This window comes from Phascolarctos cinereus, unplaced genomic scaffold (genome assembly GCF_003287225.1).
Source record: "Phascolarctos cinereus isolate Bilbo 61053 unplaced genomic scaffold, phaCin_HiC Scaffold_4;HRSCAF=312, whole genome shotgun sequence".
Lineage (NCBI taxonomy): Eukaryota > Metazoa > Chordata > Mammalia > Diprotodontia > Phascolarctidae > Phascolarctos > Phascolarctos cinereus.
In genome coordinates this window covers 409,304,535-409,328,912 of record NW_027555847.1, presented here as the reverse complement: position 1 = coordinate 409,328,912, position 24,378 = coordinate 409,304,535, and the positions used below count along the sequence as shown (strand labels likewise).

Below are 24,378 nucleotides of genomic sequence, written 5' to 3'. Positions count from 1 at the left end.
ATAATAGTAATGAAGTTCATTAAGCAGGCGCACTAACATTTTTCAGGTGTCCTCAGGTTGACCCTAACTGGTCTGAGCTGGCTTGACCCCTATCTTGATTTTGGAGTCTTTATGGAACCATCAACTTACTTTTTTTTGGCCAAGCCCAAGTCCACCTACAGTGTACTACTTCCTGGAGCTGTTGTTCTTTAAATCTCTGCATTATTCTACCTGTGGAAACTTAAGCCCTTCTAACTCTAACAATTCCCTCCTCTTCTTCTCAATAAGAATTATGTTTCCACACTTTTTGTTCCTGTTGTCTTTCCTCAAAGTGTTTTAACATTAGTTCAAATTCTTCATCAGAAGGAGAGGAATGATCATTAATTCTTTCAATCATCATCCTTGATCAACTCCACTTGATCCTGTTACCTGAATTCCCATAGCTGGTCCTATTGGGATACTTCTAGTTAGTGCTGTTTCTATTAATTTTTGCAGTAGTCCTCTGATACAAGGGTTGATGCAACACCTTACTGCAGTTAAAACTCCCGCAGCTAAGGTTAGAGAGGTGACGATGGATGCTGCTATTCCCTTCCATTTGCCAGACCAGGATTCTAACCATCACTTTAATCAGTTATCTATCCCAGAATTCTCTGCCAACTCCTCAGCTAAAGTGGTTAAACCGTGCAATGCCTTAGTGATGGTTCTACTTGGGACTGTGCTGCTGGGCAACATTTCATCAAGGGATTTTGGGGACTTAAGACAATACCAGAGAAGGAAGGGAAGAGTTGACCGATGCATTGACAAATTAAAAAGGGGGCAGTCCCCTTATTAAGTACAGATACAGAGACCCAAAAGTAATGATAAATTGTCCATTTAAAGCTTCAAAAGTCTCTTCTCATACCGCTGTCCGACACTCTGGACATCATCTGGTGAAGTCTTCTTGTCTAAGTGCTGTTCAAACAGTGTCCAGCAGACTCTCCTCCTGCAGAGATCCTTCTTCTTGTATCCACTCTCCTACAAGATTGATCTCAACACAATTTTAAATTACCTTGCCAATAACCAGGGCAAATAATGAAAATTAACTCAACCCTATGTCTTCACCATTACAAGATCAAAATTGGAACTTTGTCCATTGTCATGTTTCAAGACTCAAATTAAAAAAAATTAGAACCTAGCCTTACATTCTGCATTACTCATTATTTCATTATTCATTCCTATTCATATTCCTCATCAGGAGGATGAGATTCCACTAAGGAATTAATAACACACTCCAATACATAGTAGTTAATTTAAAACCAGTACATATCAAATAACAAAACAATCCCAACTTCTAGTCATGAATAAATAATCCTTAATTAAAGTAGATGCTTCTTTCAAGGCATTTACAAGATAAGCCATAAGCTATTCCTCTTTTAACATTAATTGTAACAAACTGAGATAACTTTAACATTAACTAAGTATTAACTAAGTAACAGAATAATATCCTTGTTCCACAATCTCCTGGCCTAATTATCCCCTAATGATGGGGTAAGGGTCCAAGTCGACCCCTGCCCCTTGCCCCAGAAAGAATGTGGCTCTCCTTTGTCTAAGGGCCCCAGCTCCCCATCTTCCTTTGAAAGCCCTGGCCCCACTTCTTGATCTTATTCAGATGCCTTTCAAACCTCCTCCCTCCAGTTCCCTTCATTATCTGTTCCTATTGTCTATTCAGTCTCTCAGACATTCCAATCAGAATTCTCTCCTAGACCCTTTTCCCAGCCCTTCCTCTGGTCACTCAAAGTTACTTTAGTGAATGTAAGATCCACCCTGACCCCTATATAAAATGCAGACTTTCTCATGCCTGCTCCTCCTTATGGGGGTCACCTGGCCCATATGGTTTATCTCCAACAAACTTCCCCCTGGCTGAAAGACCTGGGCTGAACTTCTTCAGAAGGACCTTGTGCTGTGACCTTAGAGTCCCAGCACCCCAAACCTCCAGACCTCATCATAACCATTATGAGAAATTAAAGGATCCTGACTTATACAGGAATATACTTAATTCTGAAATTCTAGGCCAAATAACTCAATCTTTTGCATCTTACTATAATAACCTCAGATGTTCCACATCAATCTATTGCTTAATAGATTCAATATTTATGCTTACAAACTTATGAATATAGGAATTTGCCATGAAAGAACATAACTAAAGTAAGGGAACAATGCTTCCCTAGATCCATGTCAACTCCAGGCAGAAGTTATATAATGACCAACTGCATTGAGCCAGGTTTAAAGTCTGCCAGGTGTCAGTGGGGAAATTGAGTCAGGAGAATCCTACCTCAGCCATGCAGAAAAGTCGTTCTCCCGACCTTCCCATGAGAACACCTTCTTGCAGCTCATAGGTGCAGCTCACAAACCTCTTTGCAGGTTGCTGACGTCATGGGTCAGTAGCTCAATCAGTTTGTTGTTAACCATACCTGGATTTAGACTCAAAATAATATTTCATTAACAGATTCCAAGGTCTTAGATAGCAAATTCCCCTCATCAGAGTTTCAGGTGTGACTATAGTGTCACATTAATTAGGGAACATCTCCAAAGTGAGTAGCTTGCATAACTTCCTACACATGTTGTGGTTCCTAATAACATCCTAAGTAAAATCAAATTTCCATTAAGATCATAAGTTGCTACTCCAAATAGATTTGCCTTTCTGTTTCTCAAGCTTATCTATCCCTAACCATCCTTAATCTGAAAGAATGAGACACTTTCAGGACTCGAATCTTATACATATAAGTTTAAATAGTAATTTTAGCTCTTTCTAGGCCATGGAATGAATTCAGATCAAAACAGTAAGATCTTTCCTACTTACAGCTTATGTGCTTTAGTATTAATCACTAGCCTTAGATCTCTGACACTGCTCCCATTGAGACTGTTTCTCTAAAAGCACCCAGTTAAGTCCAATCCAAGGACACAACAAACCCAGAAATGAAACTCTTAAGTTCATAAGAGATTTGAACATAATTTTCATCAACAATAAATTATTACTGCAACAAATTAGCTTGCAAATAGAAATTTAGTGGCCCTCTAAAAGAATATCAAAGATTTCATCAAAACATCTTCTTCATAAAAGTATCTCCTTTTCTTAAAAACAGCTTACAATTTCCTAATTACCATTGTCAACCTGAACATTGGTTAAAGAGACCACAAGCTAGTGATAAGTGACACTCCACCCTGACTCCGGGCATCTGGGTTACTCAGTTTCATGGTCTCCAAATGTTTAACCTAAGCATGAGAAAGGAAATTTAAATAAGATAGGCAAACGTCAGATCTAGGACATCTGGGTCTCCTTTACCACCATCAAGGTAGTGTCTGGGTTAAAGGCGCCTCAGTGGTCATAAACATAAGAATGCTCTTGATCAGCATTCTTAGCTCACTCAGGAAGAAAAGATCAGTTCAGGTTTTTGGCCCTTATTGGGGCTCAATTGATCTTAAATGATTATCACCATAAAATTCCTAGTTACCTAATTTCTTTAGTCCAGAGGTGTCAGTAAGAGTTCCACCTCAGAAAACTCCTGCACAGGATTGATAAGAATTATGAGATTTTACAAAATCTTTCTTTGCATAATTACATAGTTTCTTTACACACACACAAAAATACTTCTACCAGTAATTCACTTAAACAGTAACTCCAAATAGCTTAGTTAACAATTTTAAACTTCATAAGTGAGAGCCAAATAATCCCAGCTAAAACTTTCCTTTAAACAGAGAAAACTTTTAAGTTCTCATTTCTCAAATTATAGTACTTAAAAAGGAAATGTTACAGAACAGGGTCATATAGAATACCCCAACAGCCTTTACCCATTCCTTTTTTTTTTTCTTTTTTCTGAAGGCGCAATTCTTAATTTAACATTCTAGGTTATAAAATGAATTGCTCTTCCAACAACATAACTAATACAATTGCTTACCAGATTACATCACATAAGAAAATTCAGAAATATGTAAGCAGTATATTAAAAACTGGGAACACACCCAATTATTATTAAAAATAAAAACTTTTCTTTCTTTCTGAACCCCTTCATGAGGTTCAACAGTCTCCTGGGGCCACTCCCATCCCACTAGATTGGCTTTTCTTTATTATCTATGGGGATCTGATAGCCTCAGGCCACAACCAGATTCAACTTCAATGGCCCATCCCCCAACAAACCCAATAATTATCCTAAAGAAGGCCTGGTTTGAAAAACATATATGTACATATATATTTTCTATTTTTCTAATTTCTAATTGAGGCCCTGATATGAGAGAATACCTCATTAATTCCAAATACATATCAATAAGCTTTTCCACAATAAAATATGTTTGTACCACAGGGCATACATTATAAAATTATTTCCACAATTGTAATAAACTTTGAAACGACCCATTATCATTTAGATGGATGTTCTTCTAAGTCACTTTGTACAGAAAGTCATTCGTCTCATCATTAATATGTTGAGACTATAACTTTAAACCACCATATATTTTTATAATAGTCAAGATTTTAAATGAAAATCTACTATCATAGTCTTAAAACCCAATATACCTCACTAGGTATTTAACAGTTTCAAATTATCTCAATTTCATCACTAAAGATAAAGAGACATTTCCACTCTTTATCACTAAAGACCCATTCCAGGCCAAGAGTTACTTTAACACCATTTCTACCTCACAATGGTCCCTCAAATTTTACAGTCTAAGAGTTTTAGAAATACAATTTAGAAATACAGTAATAACTTAAACAATAAACTTCAGATAACATCAATTGAATTTCTAGATTATCACATATAGAAATTATCACTCTTAGTACTTTTAACAATTACATTATATAATAAATCGTGCCACTTCCAACATATGCCATTGTATTAAGCACTCTACAATCATTTCATTTTCTTTTCCATAATAACCATTATGTTTTTCCTTTATAGAACAGTAAACTTAAATCCAATCAGATCCTAATTTATAATGGCTATATATGATAAACATTTAAAAACATTTTTGTTTTAAATCCAATACTCTTGGCCCTTTAAAAGGAAATATTCTCCGCATGTTTATATATTCCCTTAAACAGACACATGTAAATAATTCCTGCTTTAAACAATTATCTTCCTTTTTTCTTTCCTACTTCAATGTTAACTAGGCCTAATCAATTTTCTCCCCTTAGGCAGAAAGCTTCTAGAGTTCCAATAAGTAATTGAACAGCCCAGTTTATGTAACAATCTCCAATCACAATGATCTGCAAAATTTTCACTTCAATTCTACCCAAAGCAGAGTCAAACTTCCTCACATTTTTAAAACACCTTGAAGGCAGCCAGAATCAATATCCAAGGGTGGCTTACCTCAAAACAAATACCCACTCATCAAGGCTGGGACAGCTTTGGACTCAGAAGGGACATAAGAATTGCAAACCCAGAGAAAAGCACTCTCCCAGCCTTTCCCCAAATAGCTTTTATAATGTTAAAAACCCTTATTTTTGTAATGTTAAACACATTGCCCCTATACTAGACACATAGGCCGGAGGGATAAAGACAGCTATTCAAACTCTTAGCCTTGGGATCCCATATAATCCTCGGCTCTTTTTCTTCCCTTGGCCCTAGCCATCTTGGGCTGCAAGCTCCTTATCAGTTAAAGGCTGCTTGCTGGCCTTCCACTAACTTCTGAGAGATTCTCTCCTTTTTTATTCTAATCTCAATCTCCCCCAGAAAGCCTGAGGCAGGAGGTCTTTCCCACTGTTCCTTTTCCAATCTCAGACCTCAAAAGTTACCCCAAAATTTTTCTGGCAGACACAAAACATCCATAGACAGACAGACAGGGTGCACACAATCCTACTTCTAATCCTGACCAGTCAAAACAAACTCATTTTGTCCTAGGGTCCCCTTTGAATAGGTTCTGAGGTTTTTCTCTCTTTTTTTTTTCTCCTTTTCTTTTCAAAACTCTTACTTGACTTAAGAATATACCTGTCGCTGTTGGGGTTATAGCCCCTGGGCCCAGCAACCAGCATAACCTTTTTCTTCTTGAGAGGCCTCTCTCTTATCATTTACATACAAATTTAGCAGTTGACAAATCCAATCCTCATCTGATCCAAATTTAGGCCAAAACACTGATGGTGCCAGGACAGGTTCCTTAGTTCACTCCTGGCAACAATATTTAATCATTTTCTTCCCTCTAGTCCCGGGAGCGTCCTCCCAACTTTGTAACATCCTTCCCAGAGGGCTATCAGAAGGAATGTCATCCCTGGGGATTCCTCCCCTTCTTCCAGGTACCTTAGCATCTGCACCTCCCATCTCCGAATCTGTTCTTAGCTCACGGCTAACCGATCAGATCCCCGGACCTTGGGAGTTTGAGAGCAGCAAAGATTGTTTCTTACCTTTGCCCAATATATTGGCTCTTCTGGTCTGCCGGCGGCTTCCCCAATCCCCTGGACTTCTTCCACGTGGTCCTAGATCAGGAGTTCGGTTGGGAAAGGCTCAATTCATCAAGACAGCTGAAATATAGCAGGAGCGCTCTTCCCGGGATGTGTTACCTTATCCCCTCCAAAGTCTAGATCGAGCGGCACCAAATTGTTAGAAATAGGATTGACACCAAAAATTTAGTATCAAGAAAATTTATTATAAAGAAAGTCCAGAGGATGTAGACGTTTCTGGCCAGGAGGGGCGGCCCTGAGTGCAAGGGAAAGTGTGCTTTTATGCAGCTGAATTCGGTGCCAAACCTCCCAGGCCGGGATTGGTCCATCCCTTCCCAGGTTACATCTTTCCTTACATGTTTCCCCTTAATGTGCTCAAGTATGTTCCCCCTCCCTTGGTCATACGTCCCATGACTCATTAATGAGGTTCTAATTTTATGGGGGGTGTGTCAGATAATAGTAATGAAGTTCATTAAGCAGGTGCACTAACATTTTTCAGGTGTTCTTAGGTTGACCCTAACTGGTCTGAGCTGGCTCGACCCTTATCTTGATTTTGGGGTCTTCTTGGAACAATCCACTTACTTCCTATTGGTCAAGGCCAGCCCACCTACAGTGTACCACCTCCTGGGACCTTTGTTCTTTAAATCTCTGCATTATTCTACCTGTGGAAACTTAAGCTCTTCTAACTCTAACAGAAGCCCTTTCCAAAATTCTTGGACAAGTTTTTTCTTAGGAAAATGGATTAAATGTGGTACTTTTAAGACAAAGCAGCTCTTATCACATCACAGCCTCCCCAACCAAAAGAATTAATTAGCTCTAGGACTCTTCATTCCCCAGTGAGAAAAAATTAAGATATAGATGGAAAAGGATGGAATGATAACTTGGTTTCTCTACAGCTAGGTTACTCAATAATTCTGGAAGGTTAACCCAAACTATATTTTTACATATTGTGATCTTTTCCTTCTTCAAGAATAACTTCAACATCCCTAACAAATGTTACCTGAAATCACATTGGGACACAGAATCACATTGGAAGACATGGGTGACTATGCCAATCTGAACATCTATCTATTTCTCTCCAAGCTACAAATGGTTTGGATAGTTTAATAATTAAATAAAAATGCTTCTGGCATATCTGAGCCTAAATTACTATTACATTTACTACTAATTATTAATTAATTACTATTAGTATTTTTCCTTGATGTCACTTTTTTCTTTTTCAATTTGTCCAAAAAAGAAGTCATATTTTAAAAGGAAAATTTTCCTCATATTTTAAAAGCTTTTAAAGTTAAAATAAGTTACAAGGTTAGAAAACTCTGGAAAACCAACATTGTTTACTGAACCCCCAAACAGGGAGCTCACCACTCATTTGTGTTCTGATAGCCCAATTATATGCTTCCCTCCACACCCACTTTATCTTTTTTCAGGAAAGCTTCTACTAACTAAACATCTCATGACCCTCAAGTTCTGTTGGGGGAAGGGCCCTCCATTGTCTAAAAGCCCATCAGAACTTAAATCCAGAGCATTTAATAGAGCCTATGTGAAATTCACTACCAGGATCATAGAACCATAGATTGAAGCTAGAAATGACCTTAGAAGTTCAACCCCACCTCATTTTACAGATGAGGAAACTGGAGCTGAGCAGCTAAGTGACTTGCTCAGAGTCACACAGCTAGTCAGTGTCTAAGGTTGGATATGAACCTTAAAACTTAATTTGGGTCTTCCTGACTTCAGCTGCTCTAAGAGGGTGCTGTAAACCAGATTCAAAACCCCCACCCTGCAGCTTTTCTTCAATCTTCCAACTGATGATCTACATTTTCACTGTCGTCTGTTTAAACAGCTTCTGTTTTTCATTCTTCTGACCTAAGTTCTCATCCTGGTCTAGGCCCATTTCCCCATCTCATCCCCTCTTCTACCCATATGAATCTGGCAGTACAACCAAAACACACTCCTTAAACAAACCCTTTCCACTCATTTGACACCATCCCTAAGATTTTACAATCTAAAAATACCCACTACTACAAGCTTACAAAAGGCAACACAGACATAAGCAAAAGGAGTAAAGAAAGTAAAAAGGAATTTTAGCCATATTTAGTCAACTTTTGTACAGCACCTATCCCATAATGATGGGTAGTTAACAAAGAGCAAAAAAGTGAACGCAGGAGCACAGAAACAAAAGAATAGTTGATTTGTGTTTGGAAAGTATTACTAGTTATCTGAACCTTTATGTATAGAATAAAAATGTTTTCTCATGAAGCACATTAAAAAAAAAGTCCTAAACTCAGCTACAGCTACTAAATTAGTCATTATGATGCCATAAGAGCCCAAGAAAAGAGGGGGGACAGTCATCATATACCCAGGATGCATAGATCAAATAAAAACTCTTCTGTTTAATTTTTAGAGGCCTTGAAACTTTGTGCAAACTATCTATACAGCCTCATTGTTTGTTACTCTCCCTCCGGCACAATCTGATACAGCCAAATTGGCCTTGTCTCTGCTCTTCAAACTCTCCATCTCCCAGCCTCGGCACTGGCTGTCCTCCATGCCTTCATGGACTCCCTCTCTTCCTTCAAGATACCACCTCCTATGTGAGGCCTTTCCTGACCCCCTCAACGAACATGGCCAACCAGTTTCAAACTCCCTTGGTATGGTTACTTTATATTTACTTTTAATTGTTTTATTCTTAATATTCATTCTTTATAAACTTCACATATGTCCTTGATGTCTCCCCAGTATATTAACCTCTTACGCCTAGGGACTGTTTCATTTCTTTGTATTTGTATCCTCATAGTGCCTAGCACATAGCAGGTACTTAAAAAATGCTTGTTAACTGATTGAATTTTTCTTGGACAATATAAAGGGCCTTAAAAAATTTTAAGGTAATGCAATATACTATTGAATTTAAAATAATCAGGCCTAAACAGTTCAAACTCTAAACCTGACACTCGCATTACTGTTCCACGCCAATAAAAATAGTAATTACACACCCTCAGGCTTCAGTGTTTTCCCAGGAGTGATTTTTCTATTGACTTGACTGGAGAAGCACTCCAGGTAATAACATAAGAACAAAGAACATAAGAACAAATAGGATTGGGAGGATAACAACACGTTTTAATGTCAACAGGTCGGGGAGGGAGGGAAAACCTATAATTCTAAAACATATCATCAAAGCACACTTCAGAATTAACTGAAAAACTACATGAAGAATATTTGTATTTTATATCCTAAATTAAGCAGCCCTTTTTGTAGTCATAAATATTTTAAAAGGAAAATTATATACTGTAACACTCTCAATAGACTACCACTCAGAAGAGTACTGGAAAGAAGACAGACTTTAAACAAAACAAAGCAGACATTTATTTACCCTTTCTAAGTCAAACATTAAACAGTGCACGGAAGACCAATTGAGATTCAATTTCATAAATGAACGGTCTGAATGGACTGGTGATGTGAACCAATGAGCATTTTAAGAATAATATCCTCAAGAAAAACTATTTTCCAGAGAAAACTGGTTACTGGAAAAGGGACAAGGAAAGTTTCTTAGGGACTTTTCATCAATATTACAGGTTTTACTACCTCTGGCCTCAAAATATTTTTAGGTTCCCCCATTCTATGACCAAGTTCTTTTGAATGCCATAGTACATTCCTCAATCATGTTATTGAACAACAGCTGGTCTGGTCAGTATCAGCCTAACCTTGAGGACCATGTATTTGCTGTTCTGAGATTAATTTTATCATTTGTAGAAGGTAATATCTCCAGTACTACGACTGGTCGGATGCTGCAGTTGTCAAGTGTGCTGTACCTAAAGTCAGATTTCAATCCCACCTGGGATACTTACTCGTTGTGTGATCATGAACAAATCACTTAACTTGTCAGTGACTAGGTTTCCTCATCTGTACAACAAATCTTAACTTGTACTACCTATCTCATAAGGATGTGAAGAAAAGTGCTTTGCAGTTCTTAAATGAGAGTTATTATTTAAGGTGCCTTCTAGAGCCAAAATAATTTTTAAGGAAATTTGGTGATGGTCACCCAGATTTTATCCAAGTAAAAAACAATCCCCTAGTGGAATAATGTTGAATTTATTATTACCAAAGAGAACTTTAGGCTTAAAATATCTGATCAGAGTAGCCACCTATCAGCAAATGATTTTTAATTTCGTGTCTTACCACAAAAAAAAGTAAAAATCATATAGAATTAAAGGAAAAAAAAGAAACAGACTTGCAAGGGTCTTCAGAAACCGTCTAGTCTACCCTATATCTGAACAAGAATCCACCCTACAAAGTAAATAAATGATGATCAAATTGTCATTGGAAGACCCTCAGAAAGGGGACATGAACATCCTACCTAGGCAGCCCTTTCTTCCATTTGGGGATAAGCTCAAAAAATAATAAGAACTTCTTCCTTAAATTCTGCCCCTTCTACTCGTGATTCCTAAACTCTGTCCTCTGGGACCCGATCTGATCTCTCCTCCCTCAAATGATGGGAACTAACTTCTTCCCTTCTCTCTCCTCCCCCAATTCTTCTCTTCTCCAGGATAAACACCCTTAAGTCTTTCAACTGATATCAATGTTCCTCCTAAAACATAGTGCTTAGAACCGAACACAGTATTTTAGATGTGGTCTGACCAGGCGAGAATAAAGCAGAACTCCACGGAATATTTTAACCAAATCATATGCTACTACCTAGATACCTTTACTTCTATTATTCACTCTATTTAAAATGCTACATATCTATCCTAAGAGAAAGCGCATGGGAATACAACAAGCACTGGATCTGAGACAGAAGACTTGGGTTTGAATCCAAGTGCTGCTACTTACTAGTTGGGCTAGCAACCAAGCATTTAAAAATCCTCAGGAGGGAGTTAAAATAAAGTCCTAAGGGGGACTTAGACTAGGGTTGGCACTACAGTAACTTTAACTTTTACTTTAAAAAAACAAACAAAACAAGTTTTACAGACGAATCACCTTTCAGAGTACAATCCTTCCCCCTCCCCCCATTCTTTGTATATGGATAATGTTCATTTTGTTGATATTTTCAAATTCTTAACCAGAAAGTTTTTAAAGAATGTACTTATTTGATCAAAAGGGTTTTATAATAAAAAGGATGGAAGGAGAAAACTGCCTACATATGTCCAGCAATCAAGATACTATATAATAAATAGCTATAATAAAGAAAGAATAGCAACTCAAACACCAGAAGCTCACAGGATATAAAATCCAAGAAAGGCATCAGAACCAAAACCAATGGCTTCAAGGTGACCAAAGATTAGGCAACCTGACTCCTTCTAGTACAGAGTTTCTTACCTTTTTGTGTGTGTTACGGATTGGCTTGGCAGTCCATAGGTAAAGCTTTTATCAGATCCTTTATCAGAATAATTATCAGGCTTCTTGTTTCCATTCTTAATTTAAGGAAATGCTAAATATCAATTAGAAATTAGTGAAAATAAATGTTAATTTTTTTCCCCATTCAAGTTATAGTACTCCCTGAAATGTCTACTACCATGGACTCCATAGACCCCTTCACAGTTTGAGAAACCTTACTGTCATAGAATGTAAGGTTCCTTTAAAGCAGGGACCGTCTCACTTTTCATACACATCTGTAGCACAGTCTCTAACACATAGCAGGTACTTCATAAATGCTTGTTGCTAAATTGAAGAAGTAGTGGTCCTAATGCAAACAAGCACATTTGACCTCAAATTTAAAGACTTGGTAGAATGAAACAAATACAAATGGAATCTGCAAAAGTCTAACTTGGCCAAAAGAAACATGATAGGTAAAAGGGGTTGAGTTGGAGGAAGGGGTAGAATTGTATATTAAGAATGAATGAATCATATTCAGGAGGACCCAAGTTCAAACCCGGCCTCAGACATGTAACACTTACTAGTTGTGTGACCCTGGGCAAGTCACTTAACCCCTTTGCCTAGCCAAAAAAACCCAACAAAGAATGAAAGAATCAAAGGGCATTTAGTGAAAGCTTTCTATGGGCAAAGTGAAGGAGATATAAATAGAAAAGTGAGGATGGTCCCTGTTTTTGAAAGTTTACATTCTAATGATGGAGACAACACACATGGGAGGTTTCAACTATAAGTTGGATGGAAAGTCCCATTGTCCTTAAGGATCAGTGATAAGATATAATCAGGTGAGGAAATCAATGAAGGTAAAAACAAGCAATTTTGTCATAAGAGTATTCTACCAACCACCTGGACAGGCAGAAGAAATTGATGAGAAGTTAATGAAGTAGATCACAACCCTGGCCCAAAAGTCATGACAGTATATTGTGACAGGTGTCTTCAATTTTCCAGAGACCAGCTGCAATTCTCTTCATCAAAAACAGAGCTTCTTGTCTAGAACGCCATTCTTCAAAACATTTAGGATTCAACATGAAGAAAGCCTATTCTCAAAGGACTAATCAAGCAATTGGCTGCTTGAGTAAAATTTATGGGAGCCTTGAGAGGTGACCACTTAGTTTTTTTTTCTTTTTTTTGCTTAGGCTATTGGGGTTAAGAGACTTGCCCAGGTTCACACAGCTAGTTAGTGTCAAGTGTCTGAGGTCGGATTTGAACTCAGGTCCTCCTGACTCCAAGGCCAGAGCTCTATCCACTGAAACACCTAGCTAGCTGCCCATAGGTTTTTTTTTAATAGAGGTGTAGGTAAGGTAAATTTTAGAGTGTGTAAAGTGGATTTTTTGTTATTCTTTTCTTAAGAGTTTTATTCCCAGGATCCATAGCCATAACAATCTCTACTTTCCAGTTAGATATGAATTCTCATAATCATGGTTCAAAACAGTTTGTACTGCGCAGTCCCAGTAGATATAGGAATGAAGTAAAGTAAAACTGTGAGGCTATTGCTGGCAATGTGCCTTCTTTGTCTGTTGCCCTGTAAAGCAAGCGGGCACTGGTCAGTGACCGGGGACCCCATTGGGATGAATATGCAAGCTGAATGCTGTGCATGCCTTGATCAGCCCCCATCAAGGCTTGGGAGGGGAAATCTGTGTGTTTGCCTCAACCAGCCCCCATTGAGGCTTGAGGGGATTTATGGGAGTGTACAAGTTGTGCTGGTCTCAACTGACCCCACAGAGATGAGGGGTAGGTAGTTGCATCCCCCCTTCAAGCCAGCCCCTATAAGAAGGGTTGTTAGAGAATGTGTGGGAGTTGGCGTTCCCATTATCAGCAAACTCCCTTTGAGAAGACTAGACTAGAATAAAGCAAGCTTATTTAACCCCTTATTATAACTCCATTCCTGTCTTCCCATCTGACCAGATCAAAAGTGAACCTGCTAGTGAGAGAGGTGCTAGAAGCCCTTCTGTGTCTCCTTCTAAGAAATTGTGTATTTGGTGTGTTTACTTGTCCAACAAGAGGAAAGATGAGAACAATATAACATGTACCCCAAATTTTGGGAGAGTAGATACAGTGAAAGAGGAATAGATGGGAAACTCTTCCAGATGAACTTTTAAAGGTAGAGGAAAAAATTCTTAAGAGAAAGGAAAAGGCTTTATCAGAACAATAAGGATGAACAGAAAACTCATCAATTAACTTACATTTTATTTTTTAAAGATAATGTACAGAAAGTGGAAGCAAGGGCAAGTAACAAAAGGAGGAATAGTCCTATAAAAATTGGCACAGTCCTATAAAAACAAGAAATGTGAAGACTCAGAATGAGCCAGGGCTATCAAAGAAAGTAAAAGAAACAAAAAAGTAGGATGGAAGAAGATAACTATTGGGGGAAAGAGGAGGATCAAATCAGGTAGAGAACTGTTATTTGTGGTTGGGTGAAACAATAAAAATGGACAATAGAGAGAAGGAAGAATTCCCCATTCTCATTTTGCTGCTGTTTACTCTGCCAAGAATGACCTTTACAGTGAAAATAACAGGAAAAAAATGGAAAAAAAAAACACAGAAAACAAGTAGTTGATACCAAGATAAGAAAGCAGCTAGTTGCCTTTGGTGAATTCAAGTCACTTAGCCCAAATGAACTATATCCTGAGATGCTAAAGAAACTGATGAATATAATTCCTGAGTCTTTCCATAAAACTGAAAGGTTGTGGAAAACAAGATGCCACAGAACCAGGGAAAGGCACACTTTCAAAAAGTGGGTGGGGGTGGGGAAAGCAGATTCTGTAAACTATAGACCAGTAAACTTGAATGCATTTCCTAGAAAAATATAGAACACATCATTGAAGGGAGATTAGTTTTGGGGGGTTTTTTAAATGTAATAGTAATTACAAAGAAGTAGCATGGTTTCATTATGTTAAAATGAATGCTCCTTGGGGAGTTAAAGATTCAGATACTGTATTTTTACACCCCCAACCCCTAGCAGTGAAGACCCACAAAAAATATTTACTGAACGACTAATCACAAACAACCCTCTCAGATGGAGCCCTCACCTCATTTCTTTATATATACAAAGAGTTCTCTCTTCTTTAATCTACATTATCAAAACCCTTTGACCTCATTTCCCATTCTCTTCTCTTTTAACCAAATATCAGATGAAGAGGTGGTCATTCTCCTTGCCAACCCTTCTAGTTACAATCTTGATCCCATCCCATCTAATTCTTCCAGAAAACTGTCCCCACAATCATGCCCCCTCTATCTTTCATTTTAAATCTACTGCCTCTTTCTCATTGCCCCAAAAATACCCCCATGCTTAAAAAATCCTCACTTAACTGTAGCATTATCTTCTAAAGCTATCAATCATCCTCTACTTCCTCTCTCAGCACTCATTTCTAAACCACTTGAAATCTGGCCTCTGACTTTACTTAACTGAAACAGCTGGTTCCAAAATTACCAATTGCCAAATCCAATAATCTCTTCTAAATCCTCAACCTTTCTCCATCTCTCTGCAGGAAGATAGGCAAGTAACAAGCTTTTATTAAGTGCTTACAGTGTGCCAGGTGCTGTGCTAAGTGCTGGGGAAACAAATATTAACAAAAACAGTCACTGCCTTGTTCTAATAGAAAACAACACAAAAAAGAGACGAAAAGAGGGGTGGGATGGGGGCCCAAATCCTTAAAAAAGGGAAGAGGAGGGAGCCCAAGTCCTTAGAATCAGAAGGACAGCCAAGAGGAGAATGAAACAGAGTTGACCAGTATCTTGCCCCAAAATGTAGGCCCCAGAAAGAATTCATTAATGGGAGAAGGAAACTGGTAGGGGAAGGTATACTGTAAGATGAGAAGGCCTCAGATACTGAGAGAAGTTCCAGGGTTAGACAAATTTTTCCAAAATTTTTCCAAAATATTTCCAAATATTCTCATTCCTTCAAGCTTTTGGTTCTTTTCCTACCTGTCTGACCAGTCCTCAGTCTCCTCTGCTGAATCATTATCCATGTCCTAACCCATAACTATGGATATACTCCGAGGGTCACCTTCTCTTCTTGTATACTCTGATCATCTCCACCATTGTAGCTCCCTTCTCCCATTGGTAAGTTTAGAACTTCTATTTTGGAGAAGGGCTCAGACCAGCCATCCTCCATTCTCAAGATCTCACCACCATGACTCAGCTGCCTTCTTCCTTGACCTCTGCTGCCACCTTCCCCCATTGGCGAGGTTCCAGCATACTCCATTCTCTGCATTTTCACCACCCTGCCTGCCCCTCCTCCCTCTTGCAGCTCATGTTGTCTTTTCTCCTGAGACTGTAAGTTCCTTGAGGGTAGGAGCTGTCTTTCTTTTTGCTTATAATATTAATATCCTTGGAGACTTACACAATGCCTGGTTCACATTAAGAGATTAATAAATGCTTGTTGACCTGACAATGGGATATAATTACCATCTCTGTGCAAATGATTCTCAGAGCTATCTATATATCCAGGTGTGGTTCTCTTCTAAGCTCCAGTCCTGAATTACCAACTGCCTACTGGATGTTTCCTGTGAATCTCAAACTCCACATGTCCAAAACAGAATTTGACTCCCCCTCCCCCCCCAAAAAAAAAACCAACCCAATCTTCTTCCCAATGTCCCTATTTCTATACAGTTTAGAAATCCTGGATCCATCCAGTCACCAAGTTTCAAAACCATGAAGTTATTCTTGGCTCCTCACTCTCCCCAATCATAACTATTCAGTACCCGAGGTGCTGATTTTACTTCCTCAACACTTCTTGCTTCCATACCATTCTTTCTACTCAATTAGTTACCATTCTAGTTCAGGTCTAATCTTCTCAGATGGACTATTATAACAGCTTCCCAGGTGGTCTCCCTGCCGGTCTCCCTGCCTCAATTATCTACCCTCTTGAATCTGTCCTACACAGAGCTTACAAAATGGTACTCCCAAATCATAGCTCTGACCACATCACTCCTCTATTCAATAAGCCTAAGTGGCTGTCTTTCACCTCAAGGATAATATACAAACCCCTCTCTGTTTGGCATTTAAACTCCATCACAACCTTGTGCCAAGCTTTCTACAGTTTTATAGTCCAGCCTTATAGTTGGGCCTCTTTCATCCTCCTACACACACACACACACACACACACACACACACACACACACTTCACTTCTTAGGATCCCTAGATTCCTTCGAACTAAGCTTAACTGTCACTCCACACAAAAGAATAATCCTGATACCCCACAACTCTAGTGTCTTCCCCCCAAAATTATCTTATATTCATTTTGCTTATGCATATGTATTATATGTATAAAATACAAAGTCCTTGAAGGCATGCACTGTTCCATTTTTGTCTCTCTATCTCTACCACCCAGTATAAAGTTTTGGCACATAACAGATGCTTTATAAAAATATTTGTTGATTGATGCCAGCCTAGCCTTATTTCCTTTTTTTTTTAACTGGTAGATCAAGAAAATGCTTTAGATGTAGTCAACAAAGTGTCTTTTACTATTATTTGGGGAAAAGATGAAGCTACGTACTAAATGATAATTATAATTAAATGGATGTTGAACTGCTTGAATGACAAGACTCAAATAGGAGTCATTAATAATTCAATGTCAAGTAAGCAGGTCTCAGTGGAATGTCCCAGGAATTCCTGCTTGACCGGTGCAATTTAATTTTTATAGTGAATTTACCACTGACAAAAAACTAATAAGGACAATGAACATACTACACTGGGTGACAGTCTCCTAAAAAGTTGTTCACAAGATACAAAACAGGCTGAATCTACTGAAATGAAATTCAACAGGAATAAATGTCTTAAACTCGGGTTCAAAAAAAAAAACCAACTTCACACACATATGATGGGGGTGAGCATATAATTAGAACCGAAGTTTGATTGAAATCAAACACAAAATGAGTCAGCACTGTGCTGTGGCAGCCAAAAAGCTAATGTGACTTAGGGCTACGCTGAGAAGCACAGCTTACAAGAAAGAATAAGGTGGAAAAGAGTCCCCAGGTGCTGTGTGCTGGTCAGTGCATATCTGGAGCATCCTGCTCGTTTTTGAGCAACACGCTTAAGAAGGATGCTGAAAAGTCATTGAGGGTTCAGAGGACAGCAACTAAGGTGAAAGGCTTTTGAGTCCTTTCATATGAGTATCAGCTGATGGAAGTGGGGAAGTTTAGCTACCTACTTAAGGCCCATAGGGAGTAAGATAGCTACGTTCAAAAATTTAAAGGGCAGTCCAGTCACCCAGATTGGTGACTGCCTCTCCTGAAGCATGATTTCAGGAAATCCCAGGCAGTGCTTCACTCCCTTCCCAGCCTTTCCTCACTAGCAGCCACCACCCACCCAGTAACTTTCCACAACAAAGAGTTCCTCCAGGACCACCCCTCCGGAGTGAGGAAGTTTCCTCCTTTACAAGGTAAGCTCCTTGAGGGCAATAACTGTCTCAGTTTAGTATTTGTTTACCCAGAGTTTAGCACAATGCTTCCATTGCAAATGGAAGTTGCAAAGAGGAAAATGTAGGCTTAATGCCAGGAAAAACTAACAATTAGAGAGATGAAGAAGTGAAACAGTATAGATTTAAAGACAGAAGGGACCTCAGAGGCCACTGAAGCCAACCTCTTCATTTTAGAGATGAGTATACTGAGGCACAGAGAGGGTAAGACTTGCCTGGAATCACACAGCTAGCTAAATGTCAGAAGCAGAATTTGAACCCAGTGTTCCCAACTCCCAAATCAGCCTCTTTGGAAAGATCTTCAAGCAGAAGCTGGATGACCACTTGTACATCCCCTCAGAGGCAGCTGGGTGGCTGAATGGACAGAGTGCTGGGCCTGGAGTCAAGAAGAACTGAATTCAAATCTAGCCTCAGACACCTACTAGCTGTGTGACCCTGGGCAAGTCACTTAACCTCTGTCTTAATCCACTGGAGACACCCTGATGGGGTGTAGGCCCTGGGAAAGCCTCCCCACACACACACACTTTTCTTTGAGTCTTCTCCTGTTCCCACATGGTCAAGTCTCTGGCGTTTGCCTGAAACAAGTTCCCTTCCCAGTTAGTTAACTGGCCCACCCTACAATTCCACGACTAGATCCTATCTAGAGCCCAAGACTCCCTTGGCCACATGGTCCAGGACCCTGGCGTTCCCAGTCCTTCTGTTACCTCAGTCACTCCAGACTACTAGGCCACTTCTAGATCCCTCCCACAGTCCTTCTGTATATAAGAATCATCATGGCTGCCATTAAATTGCTCAGACTCAATCTGGCCTGCTTGCATTGGCGACACAAACCTTAAGAGTCTGGCCAATATGGAGGATTCTTGAAATCTCAACCACCCCCAATCGATGTTCTAATAAACCTTGTCTTTGGACAGGACCCAGTGTAGCTATTTCAGGGTCCCATTACCCCCAAACCTCAACAACTCCAGTATCTATGTAGTTCATGGAACATGACTTAACAACAATATGCCTTTCAAGTATGAGTCGGAACAGAAGGCCACTGAGGTTACTTCCAATTGTAAAATCCTGTGATTTTATGTTTTTCAGTGTAGAAACTAGGTATATCTTTGTAGGAAAGTATAAATTTGTGGAGAGCCATTATCTTAAATAAATCTCACCTCACAAGCTCAGGCTATATACATAAGACACTAACCACCACCAGCAAGGGGTATCTAAAGTGGAGGAGTAAGTAGGGCTCAAACATCTATGTCTCAAATGCTAAAACTGCAGAACGTAAGTAATGAAGTGCTCACTGGAGAGATTTCCCTTCTCTAAACTGAGGACAGCAATATTAGCCAAACCTATGAGACTATCAATACTATAAGGCTTACTTCTTATGACAATACTTAAAGTAGTCTACCAACTACAAATTATGATAAAATATGGGAGTTAAAATAATCCCTAATAAGAGCCCTAATGCGATTCTATTACCCAACAAGCTCATCTCACTTGAAGTTCAGGAAGCCATCCATGTCTATCAAACCTTTTTGATCAATTTTCTCTGAAATGTCTTCTCCTAAGACATTTATAATCCATGCAGTATAATTTAGCACTTAATTTTATATATTGTCCTTTATTGTTCAATAAAGATTTCATTTCAGTATTTTCTCCCCTAAATGGATCATTAAGGGTACAATTCTTAGTTCTCTCCTACCCTGTAGCCTATCACAGGTACTTCACGGTACCTCAGCAAAAATTCTGACTGACTGAATGACTGGAAAAGAGTATTCCTCTTGCCTTATTGCAAAACCAGATGGTTAAGAAAGCAATTCAAATAAATAGTTTAAGGAAAGAAGGAAAAGTACCTTAATTATAAAGCTCAGAAATGAAGAGAGCTGAATGTGGAAATTTTTATCCCAGAATGGAGGCTTTATCAGTGTATATGAGGAACTTGAAAAGAGGAAAAAGTACTGAAAATTTCTGAGGAAAAACATGCTTGCATACAGAAACAAATATGAGAGTACTGGATTAGGTAAGCTTAACTATGAAATATTACTTCAGTTGCAGAATAAATTAATGGTACTGGCATTTGCAGAACATTTTAAAGTTAGTGAAGCCTCTTACATCACGTCTTTCAATTGTCTGTTTTACAGATGAGGTAACTGAGGCTCTACGAAGTTAAGGACATAATTATTAGACTCATATCACCTCTCACCTAGATCTGAGTGCTCTTTCCTCTCTAAAGTTTGCCTTGCATGTTTTTTATATGTTATTTATTTATTTATGTTATATCCCTATTAGAATGTAAGCTCCTTGAGAGGAAGATTTGTTTTCTTCTTTCCGTTTTATCCCCAGTCTTTAACAGGACACCGGCCACATATCAAGCACATAAATGTTGCAGATTGATCGATTTTCACTCTAAACGTGGAACTAAATGAATTCTGTGCAGGTCTTTAGATGTTACTGGTATAACAACGGCAGGAAGCTAATTCCCACTCTTCTCGGTTGGTAGGAGGAGGGTTAGATTGAATATATGCAATTATGCTTTCTAAGCCATTGGTAATGAAACACAGGTTTAATTTTAGGATGGGGCACTGGGAGGGCTCTCTCTACAGCAGAAATTGGGTATGTCACTTTCTCTTCTGGGTGTGAAATAAGTAGGTCTGAGGGAGGCTGAGTGCATGAGGGACCAAGGCTTTCGAACCTGTAAAAGCAGTGTGGAAGAAACTTGTAAACTGGGTTGGGATGTGCTAGGGCAAACGGTGCTAAAAATGGACTTTATCTGCAGCTCTCGAGAAAAGGATGAGCAGAAAATGTGTTTGGCAGCCCAGGGACGCAGGAAGGAGTAGGGTGGACGGCTCGGCGCAAAGGGAAAATCCCTCGCTGGGGGCCCGCTGTCCGGCTAGCGAGCAGAGGACGTCGAGTGGGAAGTGTATGTTGCAGGATAAAGCTGCTGTGATTGGCTGGAGGCGGGCGAGGGAGGGATAGGGCAGCGAGGGGACACGCAGAGGGGCCAGGAGCCGGGCAGGGGGAAGGAAAAGAAGTGTGGAGAGAGTAATTCGGTGGTTGTGCTGTAGGTACTGTCACACACAAACACACGCGGACACCCGTTTCCCTCGCTCTTACCCGGCTGTTGCGGTCGGTCTCCTGCACCTCCTCAGCGCTAGGTCCCCGGCGGATAAGCGCTCTCAGCAGCCCCACGTTGTTGGTGCTGGCGGCACTGAAGAGGGACACCGCCTCCGGGACGGCCCCCTCGTCCGCGTAGTCCTCCACCTCTGAGCAGCACCAGGACTCGGGCTCGCCCTGCTCCAGCCAGCCGTCCTCCCCATCAGACGGGTAGAAGGAATCGTCCGAGGCAATGCTGCGAGCATCTGGCAGGAGGGAAAAGTCCACATACTCCTCGTAGTCTTCTTCCGCCCCCTCGTCCTCTTTCTCCTCTCCGGCTCTCAGGGCTGGGAAGGACTCCTCCTCCGCGACGCAGCCCGGGCCAGCCGGTTGCTCCCCGTTGCCGCGGCCGTTGCCGCCTCCTTCTTGGCAGTCCCCCGACAGCAACCCCATGCTGGCGCCCCGCCCCGCTCAGCCTCGGGCGGCGTGAGCTGGGTGCGAGGGAGCCAGAGAGGCCAGCGGGGGCGGATGATAGGGTAGAGCAGCCCCCTTCCGAGACGAGGCGAGCTGCGGAGGCTCCTCGCGCGCTCTCCCAACTCTCCTAGCCCGGGAAACTCTCCACGTGAGTCGGGTGCCCCACGCTGCACTGCCCCGGTTTGCGGTTCCCTGAGGCTCAGGACCAAGGCGGGCGTGTATCTGGGGGAACGTTTTCTCCCACTTCCACTCACCGCTCTCCCCCACCCCCCGAAAAATACATTTTAAAATAGAACAGATTCTCCCTGCAGCCTCCGCCTTGCCGGAAATCAAAGACTATCTTTTTTCACTTGGCTAAGAAAAGTACGAAGCTGCAAACGCCAAGCCCCAGCGGGGTTCTGGAAGAGCGGCTGGGGGTTTCCAGACTTCTCAGGCGCAGGCAGAGGCAGGGGGCGGGTGCCGGGGCAGCCCCGCGTGCAGCGCAGGCCACGGGAATTCACGCTGGGCGCTCACCGAGATGTGCGTTCTTTGCAGAAGGCTGTCTTAGCTTAGCTGTTCGACTGACCCGCCGCCGTCAGCTCTTTCCCCTCCTCCTCTTCCAGAAATCCCCGGGGATTAATTTCTCCGACAAAAGGGAGGTGTGGCCCAGAAGGGAGCCCCTGTCTGAAGTTGAAAAAGAAACAGGTGGGGCTCCCCGCGGCCAAGGCTGGGGTTACTGCCCGCCCCACCCACTTCTGGCGGTGAGAGCGGGGAGCTAGCGCCTGGTCTGGGAGGATGCGCTAGGGGTGCCCGCTCCAGCTTTCGCACTTTGGGAATCTTTAGGCGAGTTTCCAGCAGGGAGAAAGAAAGCAGTAGTAAATAACTGCATTCTTCTCAATGATCCTAAGTCTAAAGAAGGCACACCCCCTCCCACATCTAAAGTTAAGCAAAAAGCGACTTGTCAAACGCCCGATCCCTTCGGGTCCTGCCTCAGATTCAATACAATTCTCCCTGGGACCGTTTCAATAAATAAATAAATAAATAAAAGTCTCAGTAGGTACTTTCTTTCCCCTGATCAGATACTCTTAGTCCATTTTCCATTTTCTCTCCACCCCTGGGATCTCGAAGCCATGACAACAGCCCGTATCTTCCATAATAAACTCACTCACCTTCTGTCCTCTTCCTCTTTAAGATCATGTAATCATTAAAAGTACATCAAGAAAAAAGGAGGAGGGTTGGGAATGAGGAGCGGAAAATACCGCAGATCAGCCTTAAATAGTCTACTCTAAATCCCCGTTACTCTGCTAGCTGGTAAACTGAGCGTGCTGGTCGGTAAACAAACTCTTTATAGCTGGCAATTCCCTAAATTATTAACCCTTTGGCCCTGCCTTGTGTGTAAGGCTCGAGCAACCCTAAGAGGGAAAACAAAAAGAGAAGATGAACAAAATCTAATAGAGTGGTTGGTTCTCAGAGGCAGGGGGAGGGTAAAGGAAGGAGACAGCCAAAAGATGTGTACTCTCTAGGCTTGTGCCAAGTGGTAGCAACGGTGCCAAGAAATGCCCTTCCTCCCCTTGTCTTCGAGGATGAGAAGGGAGTAGCAACCTAACTGCACAAAGGAACATGAAGGAATGGAAAGCAGAAGAAAATACAACCCTTCAGAAATAGAGTCTAGGGGAAAGGGAATGAAAGTAACTTCAAAGTATAATGTTAGATTGTGGGACAGAAGAAAATTGGAGAAAAGACTGGTGAGGAAATCATTTTTCTTTGGTGAGTTTTCTACTGCAAATATCTGGATGAAGACAGTGGAGACCACAGCCTAACCTCAGCCTCCCCAAGGGGGAAAAAAACACTCATAGGTTTAAAGTTGGAAGGAACTTCAAAGTGCAAGGTGCAGCCCCCTTATTTTATAGACAAGGAAATAAAGGCCTGGTGAGGTCAAGAAAATGGCCCCAAATCTATGCAAAAATGAAAGAATGAATGAATGAATGGTAAAAATATCTATTAACCTCTTACAAAATATTGAAGTACCAAGTGTTAAAATGCTAGGAATACAAATAAAAAAGTAAAGTCAGTCCCTGACCTCAAAGAGTTTACATTCTACTGAGAGAGTTGTGTTGGAATGATGCCCTGGAGAGGTGTTTGAAAAGTTTCTGGAGTGATGTGTTGAAGCTATTGGGAGAGTAGCTTGCCACACTTTTCCCAAAAGTATTTATTGACTTGATTATGGTTCCAGAACCAAAAGAATCAGGGTGAAGAAAGGCAAGAAGAAAGATGGAGGCTGAGGGGAAGAGGTAATAAAGTGAAGTATGGCTACAGGCATGCCTAGATATAAAGAATCACATCAGACATTCACCAGTCAGAACCAGGAGACACTGGGGCAGGAGTTCTAGTGCTAAACAGAGCAGGTTCTTCATTACATAATCTCATAGCCAGAATTTGACTAGATCTAGCACATTTTCCAAAGTACCAAGAGTAATTCAAAATTGCCCCAATGTCCATAATCAATCAACAAGAACTTAGTGGGAAAAAAAAGTATTTATTATGCTCTACCTCCCAGGCATTGTGGTAGGTACTAAGGATATGAAGACAAAAGAGAAGCAATCCCAGTCCTCAGGACCTTACATTTTAACAAGACCATTTAATGTGCTCATGGATAAGAGACAGACAGACCAACAGAGC

General features: G+C 40.6%; 1 protein-coding gene across 1 annotated transcript in view; it reads right to left on the bottom strand.

Annotated features, from left to right (window-relative positions):
• ANKRD33B (ankyrin repeat domain 33B) overlaps nt 1–23,095 on the bottom strand; it is a 135,523-nt gene extending 112,428 nt beyond the window's left edge. The window contains exon 1 of the mRNA XM_078153313.1: nt 21,268–23,095. Coding sequence (XP_078009439.1) covers nt 21,268–21,699 — 432 coding nt within the window. The 5' untranslated portion in view covers nt 21,700–23,095. The remainder of the gene's footprint in view (nt 1–21,267) is intronic.
• Nucleotides 23,096–24,378: the final 1,283 nt, after the last annotated feature.